At 40.7% G+C, this 26,616-nt stretch overlaps 1 protein-coding gene and 1 long non-coding RNA gene across 3 annotated transcripts in view; one reads left to right on the forward strand and one right to left on the reverse strand.

Annotated features, from left to right (window-relative positions):
• Positions 1-21,391, reverse strand: part of AGPAT5 (1-acylglycerol-3-phosphate O-acyltransferase 5) — a 51,336-nt gene extending 29,945 nt beyond the window's left edge. The window contains exons 1-4 of one of the 2 annotated variants that reach the window (XM_023630678.2): positions 20,855-21,391; positions 10,644-10,713; positions 8,179-8,294; positions 3,581-3,670 (exon numbers count right to left, since the gene is read on the reverse strand). In XM_023630678.2, coding sequence (XP_023486446.1) covers positions 3,581-3,670; positions 8,179-8,294; positions 10,644-10,713; positions 20,855-21,073 — 495 coding nt within the window. In that variant the 5' untranslated portion in view covers positions 21,074-21,391. The remainder of the gene's footprint in view (positions 1-3,580; positions 3,671-8,178; positions 8,295-10,643; positions 10,714-20,854) is intronic. The other variant, XM_023630679.2, reaches the window with a different exon arrangement.
• A 125-nt stretch (positions 21,392-21,516) lies between these two features.
• Positions 21,517-25,896, forward strand: LOC111770928 (uncharacterized). The gene is made up of 2 exons (XR_002804412.2): positions 21,517-21,645; positions 25,471-25,896. It is a non-coding gene; the product is annotated as an uncharacterized lncRNA (long non-coding RNA).
• Positions 25,897-26,616: the final 720 nt, after the last annotated feature.

Genomic DNA, 26,616 nt, shown 5'->3' on the forward strand with positions numbered 1-26,616 from the left:
CTCCTCCACCTCTAGTAACCACCATCTACTCTGCTTCTATGAGTTCAACTTTTTTAGATTCCACATATAAGTGGGATCATGCAGTATTTCTCTTTCTATCTGCCTTATTTCACTTAGCATAATACCCTCAAGGTTCATCCACGTTGTTGCAAATGACAGGATTTCCTTCTTTTTTTAAGGTTGAAAAACATTCCACTGTGTACATATACCACATTTTCTTTATCTATTTCTGTCGATGGACACTTAGACTGTTTCCATATCTTGACTAATATGAATAATGCTGCAATGACCATGTGAGTGCAATATCTCATCAAGCTAGTAATTTTATTTCCTTTGGATATATATTGAAGTAGAACTGCTAGAGTATATGGTAGTTCAATTTCTAATCTTTTGAGGAACTTCTATTCTGTTTTCCAGTATCTAAGGGTTCTCTTTTCTCTACATCCTGAACAACACTTGTTATCTTTTGACTTTGTAATAGCCACTCTAACAGGTGTGAAGCGACGTCTCATTGTGGCTGTGACTGGCATTTCCCTGATGATCAGTGATGTCCAGCACCTTTTCACTCACTTGTTGGCCATTTGTATGTCTTCTTTGGAGAAGTGTCTATTCAAGTCCTTTGCTTATTTTTCAGTTGGGTTATTTGTTCTTCTGCATGACTTCCTCATCAATTTTTAGAAATTTATAGATTTATAGATTTTTAGAAACTTATCAGACATGTGGTTTGCAAATATTCTCTCCCATTCCATAGGTTGCTTTTTCATTTTATTGATTATGTCCTCTGCTGTGCAGAAGCTTTTTAGCTTGCTGTAGTCTCGCTTGTTTATTTTTGCTTTTGTTGTTTGTGCTTTTGCTGTCATACCCAAAATTTGTGTCATTTTAAGCCAATAAGTTTGTGGTAATTTGTTACAGCAGCAATAGGAAACTAATACAATCAGTATAATTTTCAAACATGTTATTTAATCCTAGCTATAAAATTAGGTAATTATTAACAGACTTAACGTATAAGGAAACTAAAACTTAGAAAAGCTAAGTGACGTGCACAAAGTAACAAAGTTTAAAAGGCAGATCCAGGATTTAAACTCAAATCTGATTTCAAAGCCAATACTTTTACCCACTAGGTTGCCTTCCATTTGAAAAGGAACTTGAGCAAAAGTTGGAGAAAAACCCCAAGGCACAAGACTCTCTACTTGTGCCATGAACTGTACCAGCTCAAACGCTGACTAAATGACTTCTATATGAGGTAGTTATGTTTATCATATATGTTTCATTTGTACTCACAACTGTCCCAGCAATAATTACTGAAATGTATTTCTTAGTAATTTATAATACAGACATATTTTTTGTAAACAAAATTCTGCAGCCTTTCAAATAATACTAATATTGAATGAGAAAAGCTGATTTAATCATGAAACAGATTCCTATGAGGCATATTAAACCATACGAAAGCTGACTTGATAAATATATTCTACCCTGTCAATGACTTGATTAGCTTTCAGAAACAAAAGAGAATCATGAAGAATCTGAGAAATATATATGAGTTTCATAGCATTTAACTATTAACAAATGAAGTGGCCATCCAGATACTAAGAAACCAGGCGTTGGACCCACAGCGACCTTCAGGTGACACCATTTACAGCACTGCCTCTTGAGCCTGCCAGTCTATTATTCAACACAACTGCACGAACATCAACAAGCTAGACTTTTGCCTTTGAAAAACAGAAAGGGTCTCTGATAGCCCAAAGTGAAAGACTAGGTTATTTCAACCAACCTTTCTACTGAAATACTTTTAAAAACTGGATATAACATCATTTTAAAAGTATCAAAGACCTGGCAAGATGCTAAGACCAAAATTAAAGCAAACACAGTAAAGCAGAAGCAAGCACAGAACAGAGCTTCTGTTTTAACAGATTAAAAGATGAGGAGAGGGGCCGGCCTGGTGGCACACTGGTTAAGTGCACAAGTTCCTCTTCGGCGGCCCGGGGTTCGCTGGTTCGGATCCTGGGTGTGGACATGGCACCGCTTGGGAAGCCATGCTGTGGTAGGCATCCCACATATAAAGTAGAGGAAGATGAGAATGGATGTTAGCTCAGGGCCAGTCTTCCTTAGCAGAAAGAGGAGGATTGGCAGCAGATGTTAGCTCAGGGCTAATCTTCCTCAAAAAAGAAATAAAAAGATGAGGAGAACAAAAATCAAGCAGAAATGTGAAGCATGAACCAGAAGGGAAGGGACCACCAAAGGCTACACTCCCAGCATAAAAGTAAACCAGATGTCCAACAGGTGTCACATGGGTTTGCAACCTGGGCTGCACTGCCTGAGCGGCCCAATTAACCTCAAGCTCCAAATCTGGTTTCGGTGGGCCCAGACTAGAGGAGCCTAAGGGGCCCAGCTAAAGCAAATGCAATTGTTCTCTGGAGGAAGGCACTAGGCTTCAACCGATGTCTACAAATAATCTTCCACATACAATCAGCAGCAAGCAAAGATAACCAAGCACACAAGGAAAGAAAGTACTATGAGCAAAAACTGGCAGAAAACAACAAACTTAAACAGGACTTCAAATACTGAAATCACTAAACACATCTTTAAATGATGCCTTCAGTATTTAAAGAAACAAAGACAAGCTTGAAGATTAACAGAAAAATAACACTCCAGGTCATCCCAAAACAGGACGCAATTTCATAATGTAAAAACAACTAGAGAATGCTTACAAGTAAAAAACTTGAACATTAGGGGACTTCCTCAGCTGACTATGGAAAAGTCTTCCTTAAATATGAGCTCTGGCTGCCACCTATGAGCCCTGGTGAGGAACAGAAGAGAAGAGAGAGAAGGCAAAGAGAGAGGAGGAGGAGAGAGGGGACGAGAAAGGAGAAAAGAAAGGAGCTTGTGCCCTGAGCTAAAGTTTCGGAGCAAGAGGACAGAAACCCACACAGCGCCCACGGAGCGCCCACGCAGCGCCTGAACGAAGCTCCAGGAGTCACTGCAGCCCTGCTCGTCCGTCCTCAGAGGGAGCCGGGGGATGGCCACTTGGCAGCAATTAGCATTCTTCAAAGAGAATATTAAGATTCCTTTCTGGGGAGCAAAGTTTTATAAAATAATATTTACACTGAATGATTCCGTGTTTGTAGATATTCATACTATTTTTGGCTTTTCAAATAACTCAATATATACAAGAAATCCAAATTTATACTGAGAGACAGAAAACAGTTGTTTCTTCTAAAACTACATCTGGTACTAAAGACGAGGAGTTAGAGGAGCTCTTAAGTAGCTCAAGTGTAAGGTTACAAGCTCAGTTCTGTTTTCTATTTATAGACTACAGAAACCAAATGTTCTCCTTTTATTCGTCTTTAAGTCAATATTGACAAGCAGCAGCAAAGACCGAATCGTGTGCAGCAGTCCGTCTGGCGGCCAGAGAGGGCTGCCCACCTCTACTTAGAGGGTCTTTGTTGCCTCGGCAAAACTGTGAATGATTTACGACCCACGGGATAAGACGTTTTCAAAACAATTCTTAAATTCTAATTTGATTCTTAAATCGAAAAATGAGAGTTGGCAAATAAAATAATAAAAACGAGCATAATCTTACTGGAGTTCCTGCGTTCATGTACCTCTGCAGCTTGTTTCTCATTTCCTTTTCATTAAATTTGGCACTTCGCTTTACATAGATTCCTCCATGCTGCCACATAAAAAAAAATTGGGGGAGAAAATTATTTACTATTAAAATATCCAATGGCCAGTCAGCAAAAAGGTAACTTCACTCCAAAAGAGTAAAGAATAAAATTACATTTTAGGAATTAAACTATATTTAATGCATTCAAATATTAGTATCTAAAGAACATTTAGCTGAAAATGCTATGTTTTAACATAATTCAAATAAAACTGCATGCTACACTGTACTGAAAAATACATGAACAGTGAGTTTTGAAATGCTTTCTTTCAAGGGACTGGTCTGGTGGTGCAGTGGTTAAGTTCACGTGTTCCACTTCAGTGGCCCAGGGTTCCAAGGTTCAGATCCCGGGCACAGACCTATACATCACTCAGTAAGCCATGCTCAGTAAGTAAGTATGGTGGCGTCCCACGTACGAAATAGAGGAAGACTGGCACAGACGTTAGCTCAGGGACAATCTTCCTCACCAAAAAAATAAATAAATGAAAATAAAAGCGCTTTCTTTCTTAAAAATATATTTTTTTAAATCAAAAACAAAATGAATCAGATGGATCTCAGCTCTCAATTTTTCTACTGACTTATTATAGAATCATTAAAAAGTGTCCTTAAAATGTCAACACTCACGATCTTTAGGGATTTTAAAAACTGGCCCAACTAGATATTTATGTGGCACTGTTGTGGACTTAATTCCGTTCCCTAAAATCCGTTTGTTGAAGCCCTAACCCCCAGTGTGACGGCATCTGCAGACGGGTCTTTCGGGGGTAATTAAGGTTAAGTGAGGTCCTAAGGGTGGGCCCTAATCCAATGGGACTAGTCCAGCAGAAGAGGAGGCTATTAGGACACAGATGTGTTCGCAGAGGGAAAACACAGGGGGAAGGCAGCCTTCTACAAGCCCAGGAGAGAGGCCTCAGGAGAAACCAATCCTGCTACACTCTGATCTGGGACTGCCAGCCTCCAGAACTGTGAGGAAAGAAAGTTCTGTTGTTTAAGGCACCCAGGCTGTGGTATTTTGTTATGGCAGCTCGAGCAGACTAACACAGGACTTTCATAAAAATTAAGGTCTCTCCAGTTAAACTTCATAAGTGCACTTCATTGGAACTTTGCATCGGGCCGGGATGTTATTTGTGATCCTCTGTGCTAAGCTGAATTCCTCTGTAAGATAAACCGACTGGGGGACTCTGATTTTGTCTTAGTCAAGAATATGAGTAAAAGGAAATGGACATAGAGAAGCAAGGAGAGGACAGTAGAGGGGAGAGGAGAAGAGGTGGCCTTCCAATCTGGTCACGGTTCCTCCCACAGGAACTGGCTCGCCCGAGAGCAGAGAATAAACTCAAAGCGCTCTACAGAATGCCTGTCACTGTTACCCAAATAGAGGGGACTGACGAGAATAGGTTCCTTCTTCACCATCTCTTTAGAATTGAAAGCCACAGAATGCATACACTGCAATGTAAAACATCCCCAAGTTTTAAAAGACATTATGTCTATTCTTTACATACTATTTAAAAGACATTACGTCTATTCTTTACATACCATTTCTTCCCTACCATTTAACTTGCTTATTAAAAGTCTATTTTAATTCAAAAACATCTGGGTTCTTTCCCAGGTATATGGAAGCTACAGAAGTGAAGACCACGTATCTTAAGGAGCTTTCTGATTAGTTCCACTGACTTATTATGTATATACATATGTATACATAAATTTGTATACAAGTATGCTATGAAGAGAATCTGGTAAGTTTTATCGTAAAGACAGCCAAACACAAAAGCAGGACAGAGGAAAGAGAGTGACTGCTAGGCTCAGGAAGGGTTTCATGACGGCATCTGAACTGGACCTTAAAGGCAAAGGCAGAAAGGGTATTTCTCTTAAAGTAAAGGAACAGCTTGAAGAGGGAGAGGGAGGTGAGAAACAGATCCAGGCTAGAAACAGAAAGGTAGACTGCAGGGGGTAGGTCACGGTACATCATGAACGTCATGCAAGGGAACTGGGACTTGATGCAGTCGGGAAACACAATTTTGAGCAGATAAGTGTTGACCAAATTTATGGTTTGAGAAGCAAATACAGTGTCGTTGCAGGCTGAAGGTGGAAATTGCCAAGTTTGGGTAAATGGTGAGCACACCCACATTGCTTTGATCCTCTCTCCCAGAGAAAAAAGAACAGGGCACTTCTGTTCTGTCAAAAACTGAAGCAAAATTCTCGGGGCCTTCACAGTCACCAGGGCACAGTCAGGCTACAAGGTAACCCCGGCCAAAGCTCCAATGCGCTTCAGGAGCCTCCAGAGTAATTCTAAAACGTTCAGTTTGATCTGAAGTGAGGAAAGTGCACAGACTAAAAAGCTTCCAAGGTTGATCATGAGAGCTCAATGTTCTCTGGAAAGATCCAAGATCCCCAGTCTACTCTTTGCAATAACTCCCCAGATCATTCCTTAAATGGCTTAATCCCCCAAACTAGGCATCCTTCTAGGGGCTCTGAATTTTTAAGACTATTCTTTAAATATTTCATAAAACTGCTGATTGTTTTCGAGAACTCGGCCTGTCTTGGGGTTGAGAAGGTCAAGAAGGGCAAGAGAAAGGATCCCAGTAAAACGGAAATGAAGGAAAAAAGGAAACTGAGACAATAAAGCCCCTGACTGGGAACTTTGGGTATAAATTGCCTTTTTATTCAAAAAGTGCTTTGACCTCCTATTCCTTTAGAATTCTAAAACATTATAGAACCTATTCATGAATATTCTTCCCTCCACATAAAAAACTTTACCCCAACGAAACTCCTGTTCACAGAAGAACGTGCTTTAGCAGCGAAGTCTCAGACAAACCACATTTCTTTCCACTACTACTTCTAAATTTCAAGACTTCCTCAAGTTGCCTTAATTATGGAGCAATTATATTTGCTATAAAATCATTTAAATTTCATAGGTATGTTCATCATTTTATAGGAAAGACTAATGAAGTCCAAAATACTCTGTTTTAAATATTACTGAAGTATAACAGTGACCTTCGTGTTTAAAACAGTTAAGGAAGAAGTAATAAACACAAGCCAAAATGTAACAATAAACCACTGGGAGAGAACAGTCTCTTCCACTAAAGACAAGAACAGTATTTTTAATTCATATATTATTTAATACTCGACTGTGACCTACTTAAAATACCATCAGCTTTACTACACAAGAATATAAAAAGATGCACAGTTATAAATAACATCACTGCTAAATTGAGAGGTCAGTCACAGCTGTTACATATCTCTACTTATCGTCACAGGGCTTAAATAAGCAAAAGCTCTCTATGACATCTCTTTTTTTTTTTAATTTAACACAACAGTAAGGTTCCCAAGACACCTGCTTGGATTGATGGGGGGAGGGCAAGCAGAACTCTGCCATGTATTCCAAAGTTAAACTACACCTTACAATGTCCACAGGTGGCAGTTTGGAAATGCTTAGTTTTCTGAATATTTGTATATCTATGTATTTTTCTATATATATAAAATAACTTAGTATTTTATAAATACAATAATTTTAAGAAATGCAAAACTTGAAAGTCTGTTTCCTCATATTTTGCTTGTAAATAACTAGTTGTGAATAGAATTATTTCTGCTTCATACAAATTGTGAAAAACAAGTCCTTTTTAGAAAAATTCACTTCTTGACATAAAGTCCACTACTTCATAATCTATGCCATTTTTTATATGCACCCAGTAGTTTAAAATACTTTTCATCAAAATTTATATGAATTTTATTTTCCTTTAAAAGACTGAGGAAAAGAGGAAAGAGGAAACGAGTATTCAAGCACTGACTTCAAACACAACATAACACTCGTCATTCAACTTGTGGGTAGCATGAATTGGTGGTACTGCTATCTTTTGTTCATGAGATGACTTCTAGATTTACATATGTTCAGAGCTTACCATTACTTTAGCCTTTCTTCTTTAGTCAATTATGAAAATTATATTAACAAGCATGTCTTCCATATAAATTTCACACAACACTCAAAAAATTACATGTCAGATAATTTATTTAGACATGGCACAGGAAAAGGCTAGGAATCCCCTTTTGAATATAAAAGAGACTGTTATACAGAGTTTCATGACATGACAGCTATTACATAATTTTAAAGGGCATTCTGGGAAATCATATATATTGAATATTTATTACCTACCTGACACTCATGCTAAGCACTTTATATATATAGCTTACTATTGTTTTACATACTACAGATCATAATTACTTTTATTATTAGTTGCTTAAGGTAATCGTCTATCAAATTCTATGCATTTAAATTTTCCTATTTGTTAGATTTTTGTACATTTGCATTTTTGTTATTTAATTTAATTTGGCTATCTGGGTTATCAGACATGTATATAAATACACACCATTAAAAACGCCAAATACAATTATTTCAATTTAGAATAAGCTATTAATCCCATAAAAATAAACCAAAAACCCCATACATTTATAAAAAGTTTATGTTCAATCAAATCTAAAATTTTTATAAGCTACATATAAAGAAAAAAGCATGAAAAAAACGTTACCTGAGAAAAATAACAACCATACAACGGAAGCCATTTTAACCCATCTTTGAGCACATAGCGCACGTGTCCAAGAGCGTTCTGCCTGATGGCCAAAATATCCGCAATAATCCAGTCAACTGGAAAGACACAACCCAATTAGTGCACAAATGACCCAAATGTGAATTCCAGCATTCCTTCACACAAACAGAAAAGGCCTCTTCACAGACTCTATTAAGAATATGCTTTGAAACATTATTAGAATTTTAAAATTACTTTATATCAACCACAGACATTTAAACAATACAAATTCCGGTTTTTTGTTTGTTTTTTGTTGGTGGGTTTTTTTTTTCTTTTTGCATTTCCTGAAAGACACTATTTCAGGGATAAAATGCAAAGTCACAAACCATCAAAGTGATCCCAAAGCAGCATGAACAAGAAATAAAATAAGCTTCTCTAACCCTCCAATCCCAAAGGCTGCCTGGGGCAGGACCGGGGACTAGGAAGTCACGGGCATGAACAAGAAATAAAATAAGCTTCTCTAACCCTCCAATCCCAAAGGCTGCCTGGGGCAGGACCGGGGACTAGGAAGTCACGGGCACTAGGAAGTCACGGGCGCTCAGAGGTCAGGGGGGGCTGGAGAAGCAGTTCTCTGCAGGAGAAATGTAACTTTCTCAGGTCAGCTGGAGGCTGATTGTAGGGCTCACACTTGCCATATTACCTTCCAGTTCCAAACACAAGAAGAATAATTAAAGAAATCTGTTTCCTTCCAAATGATTTCCCAGAAGTCCTCATTTAGAAGTAATGTACACAAAGGGCAACACATGGTATGCCCACAAACAAAAGTAGTGGATATTATTTGATTGTTACTATTACTACTACCACCTCCAGGAATGCTCAGAGTACTTATTCCACATGTTCACATTAGTACCACAGCTCTGTTACTAGAACAGTATTTCCATTGAAACCTAGAAAAAGGAAAGTTGGCAGGGAACCTGAACAAGGAATTTTAAGAGAGAATCCTGTTAATCAGAAAGAAAACTCTAAATGAAATTAACCAGTGGCTCAATATAATGGAAATTTGGCTCTCATGAGCCACTCCCTTCCCTGGGCCCATACATACTTTTTAGTTGGATATTGGAACCCTGGTAGAAACATGCCATCAACAACAGGATGGGAATAGCAGGACTGTGTTGGTAGTAAAAAGACCAGTATGTCTGGAGGAACAGTCAAAATACAGGAACTAAGTCAGGCTGCTTTATAGCCCAGATGTGGAAGTAGACACTGATCATGAGGCTGGTTGCTTTGCTAAAGTCAAACGTACCAAAGGCAAATAGTCTGAACCTGTCGTGTTAATAAAGTCAGGGAAATACAGATACATCCAAATTCCTATCAACCCTTTGTAGCGTCAACTTTTGTCCTATAAAACTGAATGTAATCATTAATAAGCTAAATTGAGAAAAATGCATTTCAACTTCTTTTACTTGATTTACCATATCTAAGGCATAGGTAGTAATAAAAGCAACAAAATCATGAAGAGACACAGTTGACAGAAGGAAGATAAATGAAAGCCACAGGCATAAGTGATTTTTCCACTAAGGTATTACCATTGATCAGGTTGTTTTTAGCTTTGAATTCCTGGGTATTTTTTAAGTAACAGAAATCGAATTTAGAAAGTGTGCATCAAAAGCAGATACAGGTTTGAAGAAATTATGAAGTGGGATTTTTTTTTTGGACTGAATTATTTGGAGAACTAAAAAGTACCTTAACCAATGTCAGTTTTGTTGGTTTTGATACTGTACAATAGTTAATGTAAGATGTCGCCATTGGAAGAAACTTGGTGAAAGGGTCATGGGACTCTATGTACTATTTTTGCAAATTCTTGTGACTCTATATAATTATTTCAAAATAAAAAGTTTTTTAAAAAAGTACCTTAATCTACTCTAAAATATATACTGCACTATTTTGGAGACCAGAGTCTTCTATGATTCCTCTGATGGAGGAGTAAGCTATAATTAAACCAAAACATTTGAAGAGGCAAAAGGAACTGCAGACATTAGAAAGTCATACAGTGTTTAGGAAATGAGTACTTACATACTGGTACAAGTTTTCTGCAGCTTAACAATAAAAATATAAAATGCATATCCACTTTGGCCCACCAATTCCACTTCCAGAAACATAACTTACAAGAAGAAAGAATGCCTAGACTAAAGAGCTAGTCAAAGAAACAGAAAAAAGAAAAAAGCTTACTTATACCCATCAGAGGGTGAAGGTAAGTTCAGGAAAATTCACAGTTTTCACATTCCTGACTTTCTAAAAAGTAAAATCACAAAACTACAAGGTCATGTATAATATCTGCATAAGAAATTCACGTTTTAATAATAAGAAAAAATTTTCATTTAAATATATAACAACATATATAGTCTTTCTTTGAATGCCCACGTACTTTCCGTAGAAAAACCTAAGTTTCACGCAAATGAAATACAAACCTGTGCTTTGATGATTTGCTAAATATATTATATTTTCTTTATTTTTTGGCAAGTCTCCATATAGCAATATCTAAAAGATAAAACAAAAAGAAATATTATTTTGATATTTTAAAACATGTACTACTGTAACATACAAAATAGGACAATGTCAAAAAATTGATAAACACAGTGTCATGAATATTTCTATCCATGATTAACAAAATTAGATTTCTCTTAGAAGAACCAGAGACCATAAATGGCAAATGTTTACAAAGTAGTTAAGTGTAGCGTAGGTTGATGGTCATAAAGTAAAACAGAATAATCAATATCCTCATGAGAAAGATACAACAAACATTTACTGACTGCTTACAATATTTGAAATACTGTTCATACGGTGTATCTTCTATCTATCTGAAGAGACAGGCATGTAAACAATAACTGAAATGAGACCTAATGCAAATATTATGAAAATACAGTACATTTTATTTTAAAGAACTGTCAATTCCAGAGCAGAAGTAGTATTCATTAGGTGCAATTTCAGCAGACGAGATAAAGGAAGAATGTTTATGAAAAGATGAACAAAGAAATGGAAGCGGGAGCATCCGAGGCCTGTTGGGGTACACCAAGCAGTGTCATGGTCAATACACAGGCTGCATGCAGAGTTCGTGAGCTGGAGCAAGGAGACCAGAAGGGAAATCTGAACCAGAATGAAAAAAGTCTCCTGAGCATCAAGTAGAGATTAAGACTATACTCTGTAAGTAATAGGGAAACACAGTGCCATGATCAAGACTCTATATGTCTCTAAAGAACAGAGGGAGTCCAGGGTAAGGGGGCCCTCTGGGAAGAGAGGAGGCTGTGAGAGAGGAGGGTACGCAGGAGGTGTCAGCTCCAGCAGTCCTGTTTTCTCTCTTAAACCGGGTATCACAGTTGCTTGTTATATGAGTCTTTCTGTATTTGTATCTCTCAAATATTTCATAATAAGTTATTTAAAGAAATGAGAAGTATATTTATAAAGACTTCAAAGAAATGACTGCTATTCCTTTATTCATGGCATGCTTGTTTCTTCATCTTGTCACCACAGATTATGCAGGATTATGAACTAGCTAAGGCTTTTAATCTTTTAGATATCCACTGTGATTATCTTTTGGTCACAACACTACTCATTAATATCTTAACAGAAGAAAGAAAAGGACAAGAAGCCAACATCTCTGTCGATAAATGGAATTAGATGACAAAGCTCTGGAGGCCAGGGACTCAGACTGAGGCTTCTATAACCTTCCTTAGAAAACTGTACAGTGCTATGCAAGTAATATGCATTTAAATATTTGCTCAATAACTTTTTATTAACGAAGTTTATCAGTGATCAAAAAAAAAAAACCCCACCCTAAACCAACAGTTTGATCTGAGCAGGGTTAAAAGTGGAGTTCTGGCTTGTAAGTAATCCCCATTTTCTTACCGATCAGCCAGAACTGGTCCGAGACCACTGAGTATGGTGCCCTGGGCTTAAAGCACTGCCGCTACAGGAGAGAGTACTTCTGGCTTAACTTCCTTGGCTAGCATATTCGCATTTAAAGGCTGTGGTTTAATTGATTCAACCTGAATACCACTCTTTGGCGACCTGCCTGCCCTCCAGCTGAAGGCGATGTTTGAACTATCCAATTCCCTTTCTTGCTCTGAGCTTGATTAAGAGACTGCCAGGCTGCAGCCTTTGAAGGTAAATAATAAATAAGTTATTAAAAGGCATTTTTTTACTTTGTAGTAATCATTTTATAATGTATACATATACCAAAATATCACATTGCATACCTTAAATATATACAATTTTTTGTCAGAAATAATTGTTTTAATAATAAAATAGACATTTCTCACAGGATTATAGCATCAACCATAGAAAACATAGCAGTGCAAATTCTACCTTTTATAGAGGTAGATATATCCCATTTTAAAATAAAACAAGCACAGTGAGGGTGGAAAAGAAACCACAAAACTAAGTATAATCATCTCCTGTCATGGTAAACGATTCCCAGGAGTGAAGACACTCAGTGCGGGCCCTGGCACAGGAATGACGCCTGGCCGCCCTCGGGTCCAGCTCTCTGACTGCACACTGAAGTAGGCTGAGGCACACAGAAACCGCGGTGTGCTGTTGTTCAATGACTCGTCATCAGTTCACGGCACCACCAGCAAGAAGAGCCCACACCTCCACTTTTTGGCTTGGTCCCTTTACTACACCATGCTGGCCTTCAAATGCCAGTTTTCCACTTTCGTGTGCAGACATAAACACGACCAAAAGCTCTGAAGAAAAGGCCATCTCTGCGATCCCTCTAAGGCTCACCAACCCTCCCCACTCCTAAAGGGCTTCCACACAACGGACGTTTTCAATGTACTGTTTGATTAGCTCAGTAACCAAGTCAAACATGTTCCGTATTTAGAAACAGATCTTCAGTGGCAGCTGGAGTAAGATGATTCAGTTGAGCAGAACAGATGCGGAGAATGTAGCGCTACTGCAGATCACTCAGAAAGGAACAAAATCCTAATTCACAGCGGTTGAAGGGAAAACAAACCCACAGTTCATACTTTTACATATGCTTAGTGCCCCACTGAAATAAAAGCTATTTCCAAGGGAAATGCAAAAGACGGTAAGCCTTTGACAAAACATAACTTAGGATCTCAAAGTAGATATTTGGATTGACTGCCTCATTTAAGTTTTTTCACTTGTCACTATAAATGGAACTCAATAGAAATAAAAAAAAAAGGAAAGAAGTTAGAAACCGATAGCCCATCATATTCAAAATTTTTAAAGTTCTAAAAGCAAAGAGAAAAGAACTGTAAATCTTGCTGTAACAGTTGCAAATTATTAGTAAGTACTTCAAATAAACATCCAGTAAAGAAAGAAAGGACTGCGTAACCACAATGTGTATGGGTCAAACACACGCAGTTTTTAAGGTCCTTCACTTGACTGATTTCCAAAGCTTCAAAGAAAAGCATTTTACTCTAACTGAAAATTATCAAACTTCTTCCATTCATTGAAGTGGAAAGGTCATTTGTTTTTAAATTTACTAACGTGGAGAGGAAGAAAAAGTTTTAAGAATGCAGATTCTCAAAATAATAGGACAGTTATTACTATCATATTAACAAGTATATGACTAATGAGATAGCTGTAGTGTTTTCTAAATTTAAAAACGGTCATAAGAACTACAAAATACCACACAACTTATTAAACGATTATGATTATCTACAAGCCCACCTGCACCCTCTCATTGTAATCATTTTACATCAGCGTTCCCTTAAACTCATCTCTTCACTGCAGCCTTCCTGCCTTCTAACCGGACACCAGGATCAACCACTCCCCACTTCGCATGAGGACAAACCCCATTCACACTCCAATGGGAGCACCAAGGACACCTTGTGTAAACTTATTCACAAGTCAAGTCCCCCTTAATACCTGTAAGCTCCTCAGTGGCCAGGACAGGACTTCATCATTTTTCTACCCCCAGAGCCTAGCACCCAGATGGTTTTCAACACATACTTACTGAATCATTAAGTTGCACTTTTATTTTTCACAAGTGCATAAAGCTATACCTCATTTTCAACAGTAAAGTGTTTTGGAATAAACTTAAGTAAAATACTTTAAATGCACCAGTGACTTTTTAAAGGCATAATTCTGTGAATCTTCTAGTATTTATATTTTAAATTACATTAATCACTGTTTTTTGCAGGTAATCTGTTCCTTCAAAACAAGGCACATAAAACATATGGCTTTTTTTAATTCTTCCTAATTCTTTAAGTAATTTTAGGTCCATCCATTTTTTTAAAACTCATCTAAAGTCCCTTTAGAGAAAAAGAACAATTTCTTTTTATTAATTCAGAAGCAGACAATAAAAACGCTTTGTGAGTAATTATCTTCACTGCAACTGACACACTAGTTACTATTCTGCTTTAGTCAAACTTGTTTCCCTTGCACAAACTGGCTCTCAAAGGCGGCTTGAATTCAGATGTAGACTCCTTTCCCCTCACCTTGACCATATCTTTACACTGTTTTTAATTTGCTCCCACGACACGAAAACTGCTTGAAGACTCCCCCTTTTGTATCCTGAGAAGAGGTAGTAAAATGAAATGAAACCATACATTTAGCACAGTAGAGGATCCGACTAACAAGGCTACAGAGACAGATATACAGCATTCTTTCTTTGCAAAAAAGTCTTCACTGATCTCAATAATATCCATTGTCTTTCAGCATGCAAAACGAATGATGATCTTTTTTTTTTTAAATTTCTTTCATTGTCCTTAAACATAGATGATGCTGTTGAAGGGGAGCAGAATATGCCATCTCAAACTATACCACTTTGGTACAAGGATTCTTTCGAGCTGAAGGCAACTGAGAAACAGCACATGCAGGAAGAGCTCTCGGCTCTTCCCCTTTCTGCCAAAAGGTGGGGCATAAACTTCCTTTGGCAAAGGCGACTTCCATTTCCATTCCTACAGTGTTCCCTCTAAAGTACCAGAAAGATTAGAGACAGCACTGAGATGTCTGCATAGCAAACCTTTCCACAATTTCCTAGTGACCTGCCCACAATTTACCAGCCCTAAGGGCCCAAACCTCCTTTTCTTCTGTCTAGTCATGTCTCCACAATTTATCGCTCTTCGTTAAAATGATAAACTCCTAAGTCGAGTCTTTTGGTTTTCACTTCTTTTCTGTGAGGCCTCAGCACATGTAAAAATATTAATATCAATAAAATTTGTATGACTTTTCTCCTGTTGATTTGGCTCTTGTCAGTTTAATTTGCAGGCCCCAGCAGTGAATCAAAGAGGGTAGTTTTTCCTCCTCTAGACTGTAACATAATAGTTACCAAGAGCACAGGCCTCCAAGTATTTGATCAAAAAAATTGCTTTTCTTCCAACAGGTACATGCTCAAGTGGGGATGGGGCCAAGCGAGGAGGAAGCAAGCACGACGCTGGGGGCTTTGGTGTGGCCGTCGGGGTGGACATCAGTGGGTACCATCAGGGAGAAGAGCACCACTCTGAGCATCCTGACCTGGAGACATCTGTCAGACGTTAATGTGGAGCCTCGGGGCCAGCTGGTGCATGCGGCCAGAGCCAGACAGGCCCCCTGGGGAGGTGTGGGGCAGGACGGGCCGCCCAGGGAGAGAAAGGACCTGGGGACACTAGAGTCAGGGGAGGATGAGTCTGCCAAGGACAGGTGGGGGTCTGCTCTGACTGGGCTGTAGTGAGACCACAAGTTTTATTAAAAACAAATTGTTTATTCAAAAGCAACCATCCAACAACTCAAAATGCAGAGCAAGAAGGATGAGAAACATCTCACTGTCCAAGAGATTGTTTTAATTTTTCACTATGTGAAACTCAAACTTCATTTTTAAGGAAAGGTTAACTGTAACTTCAGTAGACAGAAACACAGAAAGATTCTTCACACGGACTAGTTTCCATTCAGTCAGTCGACTGTTTCTAGCTGTCTCAGTTGGGACAGATGCATTTACAGAACTGGCTGTGCTCGCCTTCTTCGCAAGCAGCTTGCATTTGCATCTTAGTCCATCACCTTACTAACTATGAACTTTAGCAAAAGGACCTAACCTCTCCACACCTATTTCTTTACCCGTAAAATGAGTGTAGTAATACTAATTACTCCTCATGGGGCTGCGGTGAGATGAGACTACGTGAGCTCCTTCACACAGTGCCCGGAGCACAGTAACCATCCCAAAAAATGTTGTTATTGTTATTACCCAATAAAGTGAAACTTTTTATTCAAAGCTGCTAAATGATTAAAAGGATAAGAAAACCAGGGATCTAGTCTATCTTTCTTTTAAAAAGTCTCTGCTGATGTAGAAATGCAGCTATAAACAATCTGTTTCAATAAGATGGTAGATATAATTTACAGTCTACGATGTTTATATTTGCAATGAACTTTCAAATGTATTTATATGCCAATGAAATATATCACCAATTAACCAGTACAAAATTTCTATTGTAATGCATACAAAAACTATGGTCTTTTTCTGCCCACTTTGAAACATTTCATTGAATAGCCAAGTCATGATGCCCCTCTGAAACAAGGTCAAAATATAAACACAGCCATTTGTCTAACAGTATGACAAATTATCATGCAACATCTCAATGGAACCTTACAAATCACAAAGCTTTCTTGTGCATTTGCCATGTTGCCTCTTGGTATTGTGCTAACTTTACAGGGCGTGTTTCTTCTGAACATCTATGATGCACCATTCATCAAGCTGGGCAGCTTCACATACTATCCCCTTTAGTCTTCAAAATAACGTGACAATAAATATTCCATTTAAGGATGAGAATATCAAGTTGACAAGCTGATTTATTCCAGTTGATACGCAGTGTGGCAGAAAACTGGAAATTACACCCTGGTCTCTTGTGCTTTCAACTGTAACAAAATATCCTCTGCAAAAACTCCAAACAAAAAATGTCAAATGAGAAGGCTTCCCCGTAACTTTTTCACTTTGAATATTAACCAGAGGAGATAAGAAGCTTGTGAGAAAAAAATTCAAACTGATATAAAAGAAGTTCCCACAGAAATACAAATTAAGAATGAGAGCAAAGCAATCTGTAAGGGCCCAACGAGCCGGCATTCGCTGTGCAGCACCTAACTCAGATGAACCACCCGCTTATCTGTGCACAACCACCTCCCAGCTAAGTAACGGCTGGGATTCAGCCGCATTCCTCCTCTATCTCCTCAGAAGTTTGCTCATTTCTCTACTTTGCAACTTATCTCACCAACAGCTTTCTTTTTTTTAACTGACTTCTTTCTACGCTGCTAACTTGTGTGTTATTTGACGGTGGAGACTATTTTATCAATCTAAAATGCTCGCACCTAGCACACAGTCAGGACTTTCCAGGTCTCTCCCCCACCACTTCTTTCTGTGCCTGGAATTCCCACCCAGGGATGTAGCAGAGCAAAGCTGTCTTCCAAATGTCACTTACACTTGTACACACAGCCCTCTAAAATATCAGGCAACACTTGCTTATTTGGGGTTTTTATTGCTACTTCCTACAGAGAAACAGAGGAAACAAAATAAACCTTAGAGAATGGCATATGTTCAAAAACTGCAAAAAGCACAAGTTTTTATTGACAAGTAAACAAAGTTTTCTCTGTACTGCTGGCTGTTCCAGAATTCCCTCTTTTATAAGGTCTCTGACCTTAATTCATTCGCAGTCTTACTGCTGAGGGTGGAGTTCTTGTTTCTTTCTCCTTTATCTACTTCAGTAAAGAACGCAATTAAGACTCACTACACAGGTAGACCCTGTTAGATCAAAACGTGTCAACCACTAAGGCCATTCAACAACCCCCACCCTTAGAAGGACGATGCAGCTACATTTCCACAGAAACACAAACCAGTAGCTCTTGTAGACTGCTCGGCCGTTTTGTTAAAAAGGAAAAATCAGGTCATTCTCCCCTTTATTGCCACCTCCGAGGGGTCATGATCTTGTAGAGGGGACAATATATACATCAATATATGCTAACATTATGCTACTACTTTATAGGTTAATGTCACATATAAGTGATCCCGACATCAAGATGGGGTGAGTTCACAACTGATGAAGAAAAGCTGGGGCTTGAGTTGGAAGAAAGCATACAGAGAAAAGCAGTCCAAAGGCACCTTGTTGAGAATGTACTGGTAATTTGGGTGGAATTGGAGAGGAAGCAGCAGTTGGGCTACAGTGAAACCAATGAAGAAAAAAGTTGGCCAGGGCAGAATTTAGACAGCCGTGAATGCCATGCTTAGGAGTCTTCACTTTTATTCAGTTGTCAATTGAGAACCTCTTTTCCCTAAACACGCCATGCTACTTACTCCATCCAATTGGAAGATTCAAAGCAGTTCATAACAGTTGGTACAGCCTTCTTGAATAACACAAGCGAAGTTACTGTGTATCACAAAGCTAATAAACACAAACACTCCAATTTCAGCATTCCACTGTAACTGTTTGTCCATGTTTTTCCTAGTATGAATACCTTGAGAGTGGGGATCTCATCTCAACCAACACAACCACACCACCTAGCAAATCATCTTTGGAAAACGGACGCTGAAGCTAGACTGCCTTGGACCGAATCCCAGCTTACCCACTAAATACTAAGTTTGTTAGGAACGCTATCCTCTCTCCTTTTTCCTTCATATCCAATCACAAAGCCCTACCAGCCACCTCTAAAATAGACCTGGGATCCTTTCTATTCTCTTCACATCCACTCTTTCCACTATTCTGACCATCACCTCCCCCCTGGATTACTACAATAGCTCCCAAACAGGCCCTTTTTCAGAGCTCCACGCAAATGTCACATGCTCAAGGAGCCTTCTCCAAACCCCCACCCTCCACTCACTAGGCCAACAACCTCATAGAGCACAGTACTTTTTATTTTTTCTTGTTATTGTTTGTGTCCCACCAGAATGTGAGCTCCATGAAGGCAGGGACCTTGTCCATGTGTTTTTCACTACGTCCCTCAGTGTCCGGCACAGGATCTGGAGCATGGTGCACACTCCAATATTGAATGAATGAATGAAGGGTCGGTTCTAGGGATTTCTTACTGAGAAGTTACTACTTAGTTTTGGATTGTATTAATATCAACCTCTGTTTAAGAAATTATAATAAACTGAGAAAATATTACAGGAAAAAATAACTTCCAATCCCATTTAAGAAGAGTCAACTCTCAGTTTATTCAGCTCCACAAAATTAGACAAATTTACAAAAGAGGGAAGGTAAATTATGTATAAAGATTCTTATTTTCCTTTGCTTTCCATCACAACGACACAGAGGTGTCCCCAGAGGTTATGAGTATACTTAGTGCTACTATAAAACCCATCCAAGAAGTTAATTTAATGGAGATGGAGTCTTCCCACAATTCACACATTTATTTAAAAGCTCTTGGAAGAAATCAAAAGTTACACACCCAACTGGTTGCATACCTGGGAAAGGTGAGTGTAGGTAGGTAGAAAGAACTTTCTCAAAATATTTTGGCAGTGTTTGAATATTTTATTGCATTGATTTAAAATAAAAAAACAATACATTAAAAAAAAATCTCAAACAAATGCAACCTAAAATAACTGGTATGCTCACAGTCCAGGATTTATATTTACAGAAAGCATAAAAACAATTTTACACTTCTCTAAGATTTTCTAAGTCTATTCCCTAGCCAGACTTGGGTTGTGTTAGACTGGAATCATATTTGAACGGGAAATGTTAATCTCTGCTATTAAAGGCTTGTATCATCCTGCTTAAACAAGGAAATGCAGAGGCAGGCCTAGATGTGGCCGACTCAGAACTGACACTTTTAAACTGAGGGAAGTAATCGAAGGTCTCTTAATGTCTTCACATGGATGATAAACAAGCAGAGAAAAAGAAAATTAAGGATACAAACAACAATTTATGTTCTGAGGAACTGGATATAAGGAATAACCAGGAATCAAGCTCTTTTGTCAAAGTGGGAAATAAAAGAAGTCACCATTGTTATTTTGTATGAGACTTCAAACAACTAGATAAGGTAAGAGGCCCTTCTACTTTTGTTTGTTTTACAAATTTAATCTACAAATCCAATCTCTCCAAAGAAAGTAACCAGACAAAAGACTAGCCACACATTTAAGCCCAGGCAAAGTAGGCTAGAACTGTATCTACGGTAGGGCTACAAGAACAAATGTATTCATTTCCTCCCCCAGCTTTCACTAACACTCAGCAAGAACGCAGGACAAAGTTGTACTTCTTGTCCAAACAGTAACATTGATCTGTTTCGAGACCAGGTCTCCTATTTGTAAAAGCGCGCTTTTGAGTTCAAACACTGCCACCTTCTTACACCAAATGCCCAAAACCGTCAAACGCCGGCCCGACTTCAATGTTCACCTGCACCCACGTCGCTAAGCACCAGAACAGACAGCAACACATGATGGGGAGAGGGGGCGGCTGATCCCACTGGGAGCCTCAGAACAACGTTACTACAGCTTCCTAGTGACCTACGGGACCTGCAGGAAGCATGAGGCCAAACCCTTAAGTCAGACCATGAAACTTCCCCCGCGGTGGAAGGATGGGGTGACGGCACGTGGTCCTGCGGCCGGCTCTGCCAGGCAGGACGGAACGACCCTAAAGTCTCCGGGGGGGGGGGGGGGGGGGGGGAGCGGCTACTGGAGGGTTCCAAGCCGGGAGATGCCCCGGAGCCCTCGCGGGTACTCAGGTGGAGAGAGGGTGCGGCAGGTGCGGCGGTCGGGCCTCACCTGCACCCCGGTGTAATTCTCGAAGAAGAAGAGCACCATGCTCTGGTAGATGCAGTAGAGCCGATCGTCCACCGCCTGGTAGAAGCGGGAGGGCAGGAAGGCGGAGAGCAGGCGCCAGGCCCCCCAGGCCAGCACGTAGGTGGGCGCCGAGCCCAGCAGCACCGCGGCAGGCAGCACGCAGCGCATCGAGTACATGTGGAGCACCAGGGACAGCAGCATCTTGCCGGCCCGGCGCGCGGCCCGTTCCGCCGGCTCCTCCCCGGCTGCCGCCTCGCCGCCGCCGCGCTGCCCTCCGCCGGCGGCCAATCACCGCGCCGCGCCGCGCCCGCCGCCGCCGCCCCCTCACCGCCCCGGGCCGCCGGCCGCACCTGAGACGCCCAGCCCGCGCCCGCTCCGGCCTCCGCTCCCCGCCGCATGGGCCGCGCCGCCGCCGGGGGTGGGCGGACGGGCGAGTGCGGGCCCGGCGCGCTGCTCGCGACCGCGGCCCTCCGCGGCTCGGCGGCTCAGGAGCGCTTAGACCCCATGACCCTCGGCCGTCACCCTACGCCCCTGTCGGGGGCGGGCTCCGCGGCAACAAAACGCCTCTTGAGTGGTCTCCCGTTACCATAGTTTCCCCTCGGGGGCGGGGCTCCGCGGCAACAACATGCCTTCTGATTGGTCGAGCCCGCTGACGGTTTCACAACTGCCGCCCGGCTACGCGGGAGGCCCGGTGCTGCCCACTGCGCGTGCTCCAGGGGTCGGCCTCGCTGCGGACGCGCGCAGGGAGGTGTGACCTGCCGAGCTGGGTGAAGGTGGGTGCCAGCCGGAGGAGGGGCCCCGGCGTTCAGCTGCCCCCTCGGTCGGACTGTGGACGTGGGTTGTTTCGAGGGAACGCCCACCTCTGCCTGCATGCCGCGTGCGCCCCAGGTTGCACCCCTCCTCTCGAGTGGTCCCCGTACGTGGATGCATGGGCGACGCGCTGCCCCGCGGATGTCTGCAGACCTGCCACCCCCGGTTAAGAGGACCATGCACTCAACAAACATTTGTGAGGCCTACTGTGGGAAGGCCACGAGACAGCTGGAGCAGTTATGATGAGTGTGATGAGCGCCGTTAAAGGCCCGCCCCGGCTTATCTACCTAAGGCCAGGCCTGGCAGTGCGGCTACCATCCATCTCGAGGTGGCTCCCACACTTGCCGGCTGGCTTCTTCCCCTTCTCCCAGCAGATGCCCGGGACGCCCTTCCTCCCCATCACTCGCCACTGGGGTAGCTGTGAATTAGGCCCCTTCTTTCTCCCATCACAGTGATGATGCTGATGACGTTTGCGCACAGCTGGACGGCCTTTTGCAAGGTTCTTTCCACAATGTTTTATCAGACCTTTTCAAATTCCCTCTTGCTTCGCTTCCCCAGGGCCTGGCTCTGTGACTTGTTTCTGGTTTTGTATAAGGAGCCTCATTTTTTTTGTGCAGTACTTTGCATGTATATGTAGAATGCATAAAGTACTGACATACTTTTGTGACCCTCACAAAAGTCTAGGAAGGCAGGGCAGCTGTTTTATTGATGTACAAACAGACTCCGAGGCCTTCTGGATCCTTCTGCTGCCCTTTGACTACAGTAAAAGTGTTTTAATGTGTAATGCTTTCCAGGGATAGTCGCACTTTAAAAGCATGTCAAACGCTTTAAGTGAAAAAAAAATTAATTTTTTTAATGGAAGCTTGTGGGGTAGCTTTATGCAGACAGGTGGTTTAGCAGAGAATGCTAATCAGGGCTAGGATGGTGGCTGCTTTCTTTGTGTCAATGATTGACATCATGTAACATGATTGGTAGTTAGTGACCTTACAGAAAAAAGCTAGGTGAATAGAGATCTCTGAAGGAGCAAATATTTGCACAGGTGTCTTGCCAACAGGAAGCATTACACAGTAGAAGGATTTTCCCCCTCAGGGGAATTTATTGCTCTGTACTGTGAGAAGAACCAGATTTCGTTTGGGAGGGGAAAAAGTCATGGGTGTGGATAATGTGCACAACCAATGCTGCTTAAGCTTCTTTTAATTAATTTAGACCGGATATCCCTACAATTAGACAAATGTATGAAGAGATAAAGCGCGTTCACCGTTCATATTACCATCTGTATGGATGAAGTCAGTAAATGCATGTGATATGTGTGAATATGTTACTTCCTGTAAATTACTCCCAATAACCAAGTTTTAAAGTTTTGTGCAATGTATTGGCATGGAGACACGGAACTTAAGTCTCTCCTATCCCCTATTTATGTCCAAACCCAGCCGCTCCCTGCTTGCTTATTCCCTGTGCTCTTCACTCTCCCCTGTTCCTACTGGAAGTCAGAGATTCCCCCTCCCTTTCTGTCGCTGACCCACTTAAACTGTAATGAGCCTTCACTCTCTGCCTCTACTTCCTTACCTTGTAGTTTTTCTAGCCCTGTGCAAGCTGACTTCCTTTTACATCACTCTACTGAAATGGTTCTTTTTAAAGGGCACAATCAACCTCCCAGCCTGTGTACACTGGCACTAGGATCTGACAGTGAAAAGAATGGCTCTGTGTATGCCCTCCTGGTGCTTATTTTAGCAAGGAGTTACATGTGGGGTGAGTCTTCTGTAAAGGGGAAATTCATGGTACTGTAGGAACGTATGTTAAGGAGATCTCATTTAGTCAAGACAAGAAAGCTCCTCAAGTAGAGTGACATTTAAGATGAAGCTTGAGGGTGGAGTTAGCCATGCTGGAGCTAGACATGGGAAGGCAGCAGAAGAGCCTTCCAGGTGAGAACAGCCGATCTGAAGGACCGAGGCTAAGAGCACACAGTGGACTCACAGCGTTGAAAGACCTGCGGGGAGCACTATAGTGGACCACGCTTTTTTTTTAGATCCCCTAAAGCAATGCTATGTATTTCCCTCACACGTTTTTCAGTTAATACTGATAATTATTTTTATCATGTTTAGTTACAAAAGAAGTAAGTTCTGATGAGTTGTAAATGACCTTTTAAAATAAAGTGGTTTCAGAAATCTTTTAAATAGACCCCATGGGTTATAAATACCATTGTGGTTTAATACTTAGTTGCACTGTCGATGCAAATAATCAATAATCAATCTATAGATAAGAAATATGAGTGGTATTTATTGAGCCAACACTGAGGACTATCCCGAAAGTGTTCTCTCCACCAGGGAAGAAAGCACTCTGAGAAGCGTGGTTTACCGCATGGTTACACACCGTTTCAGAACAAAGAACATACATCAAGCATGACAGGAATGCAAATTTTTTCCCCAAAATCACGAGGATATATTTTGCTGCAGCTCAGCACAAACAGCAGATCAACTTGGCCTTGGATCTCTGGGAAGAAAAGCTTATCTTCAAAGAAGTGCTGGTACTGGCGTCAGAAAGGGAGACATTCATCCCTGTCTTTAAAGAGCGCGTTCTCTGCTTTGGGAAGATGTTTGAAGCTGATGTACAGTGCATGTTTGGTGGGCCATAAGTCAGGATGCTCTGGGAAAAACAAGTTTTAGGCCGAATCAAGGTTAAACCAGAATGGCTTCCCCATATACCTCAATATGTGAAAACTTATTATTTTCATCACGACCATCATCCGTTTTAAAAATACTTAAGATTTATACCAATGAGAATTTTACATTTATCCTTTCTTTTTCTCCTTGAAAACATATTTTCATTACACTTCCACCACAGAATTTTATCCTAATGCAATATGTTTTATGCTTCCAAGTCTTTTATTGATCAGACTGTGTCATCATGCTTCTAAGAGTTAAAATTTCTTCTAGGTTGAGCAGCTGTTGTTAGCAATATACAGTTTAATCAATGCATATCATGACATCTAATAATTGTAAAGAAAAGTAAAGTTTTATTGGAAATGCCTGTCTTAATGATGCTTTAATTAAAAGAACTTGTCACATTATCCTCAGAATCCTCAAGGTTATTATCCTCTTCACCTCAATACAGTACAACGTAGTAAGATTTTGGGTGGGCCAAGTGGGTGAGGGTCATTGTGAAATGAAAGGTGGGTCTGGACCCCAGGAATCCTCTCAGGCAGATCAGTTTTAGGAATTTGAGCATCTGAAAATCGAGTCCCTTAAAACTCCTCACGGGGCCTGCCCAGTGGCGCAGCGGTTAAATGCGCACATTCTGCTTCTCGGCGGCCCAGAGTTCGCCGGTTCAGATCCCGGGTATGGACATGGCACCACTTGGCATGCCATGCTGTGGTAGGTGTCCCACATATAAAGTGGAGGAAGATGGGCACGGATGTTAGCTCAGGGCCAGGCTTCCTCAGCAAAAAAAAGAGGACGGGCAGTAGTTAGCTCAGGGCTAATCTTCCTTAAAAAAAGAAATTTTAAAAAGAAAAAAATTTTTAAAAACTCCTCACGACCACATCCTTACATATTCTCAGGGATACCCAGGGCCCAGTTGGAAGATTATTAGTCAAGAAAATAAGCGGGGTGAGGGAGACGAAAGAGATTGAGTCAGGAAAGGAAAGATTGGCCAAGACTCAGGTGACAGCGGGGTCTTAGGAGACGTGTGAAGGGTTGTAGATTATCCCAAAAGTTCCTGGGAGCTACTGAAAGGTTTTAAGGAGGGAAGTGACATGTTTAAATTTGATTTTTTCAAAAACGTTGTTCCAGGCAGTGTGGAGGGCGGACTGGAAGCAGTTTGAAGACGGCAAGAGGCCCAGCTGGGCACCATGATGGCTTACACTTTGATAGTGACCGTGCGTGGAGAGCAAGAAGTGAATTCCTCATGTTTGGCCTTTTTGGAGAGAACTTTGGCAGTCTCGCCTACAAATGGACAAATACCCTCAGAATCAATAAATCTACTTGAATGTCGTGGTTCATTAACATCAGACTGGTTACATGAATACACAAGGATGACTCGTGAAATGCTATGCAGCAGTTAAAAAGAAAGAAGTAGAGCCAAATGTATTGTCATAGAAAGATTTCCAAGACATTAGGTGGAAAAAGCAAGTTGCTGGATAATACGTACACTTTTACCCCATTTCTGTAAAAACTAAATAAAACAATACATTTCTCTATGTAAATGTATAGAAACTACTGATGACAGTGATTTTTCTCTGGGGAGGGGAAGTAAGATCAGAGGAAGGTCAAGTGGACTTTTATTGTTTCCAGTTTTTACAAAGAAATATTGATTCAACAAATATGTATCCAGTGCCTGTCATGTGTCCCACCCACATCTAGCCGGGTGTCAGAGATAAAGATAGAGCATGGATAAAGGCCCTGAGGTCGTGACTCTTGTGGTCTGGGATGAAAGAGTGGGATTTACTCATTTGATAGGCAAATACAAATGAAGAAAGAAGAAAAAGAAGCAAAGAGGTAACCTTTTGCAAGAGATGGCTAAGAGGTGTGAGCCAGAGGAGTTCATTGACTGCAGGTGATAAATGACACAGGAGGAATGAAGAACACCTTCAAGTTTCAGGCCTGAGTAACCAGGTGGCATTTGGTTTCATCTCCTGATGGAGTGGAAACAGGTTCTGTGGGGCATGGAACTCATTCAGCTGGTGGAGTGGGGAGCCCTTTAAGAGAAAATTCAAGTTTACAAATACAAAATTAGATTTGAACATGGATATTTATTTAGAATGAGAAGAAAAATCACACACACAAAAAATGAGTTTTTACAAGCTGACATACCAGAAAAATATCCAGAAAAAACAATATTTTATTATGAAACTGTATCATATCTGTAACAAAGTATACCTTTCTTTTGATTATGAAAACCATTGTGTATTTTCTACATAGAGAAAAAAGTAGTCATCT

This window comes from Equus caballus, chromosome 27 (assembly GCF_041296265.1).
Source record: "Equus caballus isolate H_3958 breed thoroughbred chromosome 27, TB-T2T, whole genome shotgun sequence".
Lineage (NCBI taxonomy): Eukaryota > Metazoa > Chordata > Mammalia > Perissodactyla > Equidae > Equus > Equus caballus.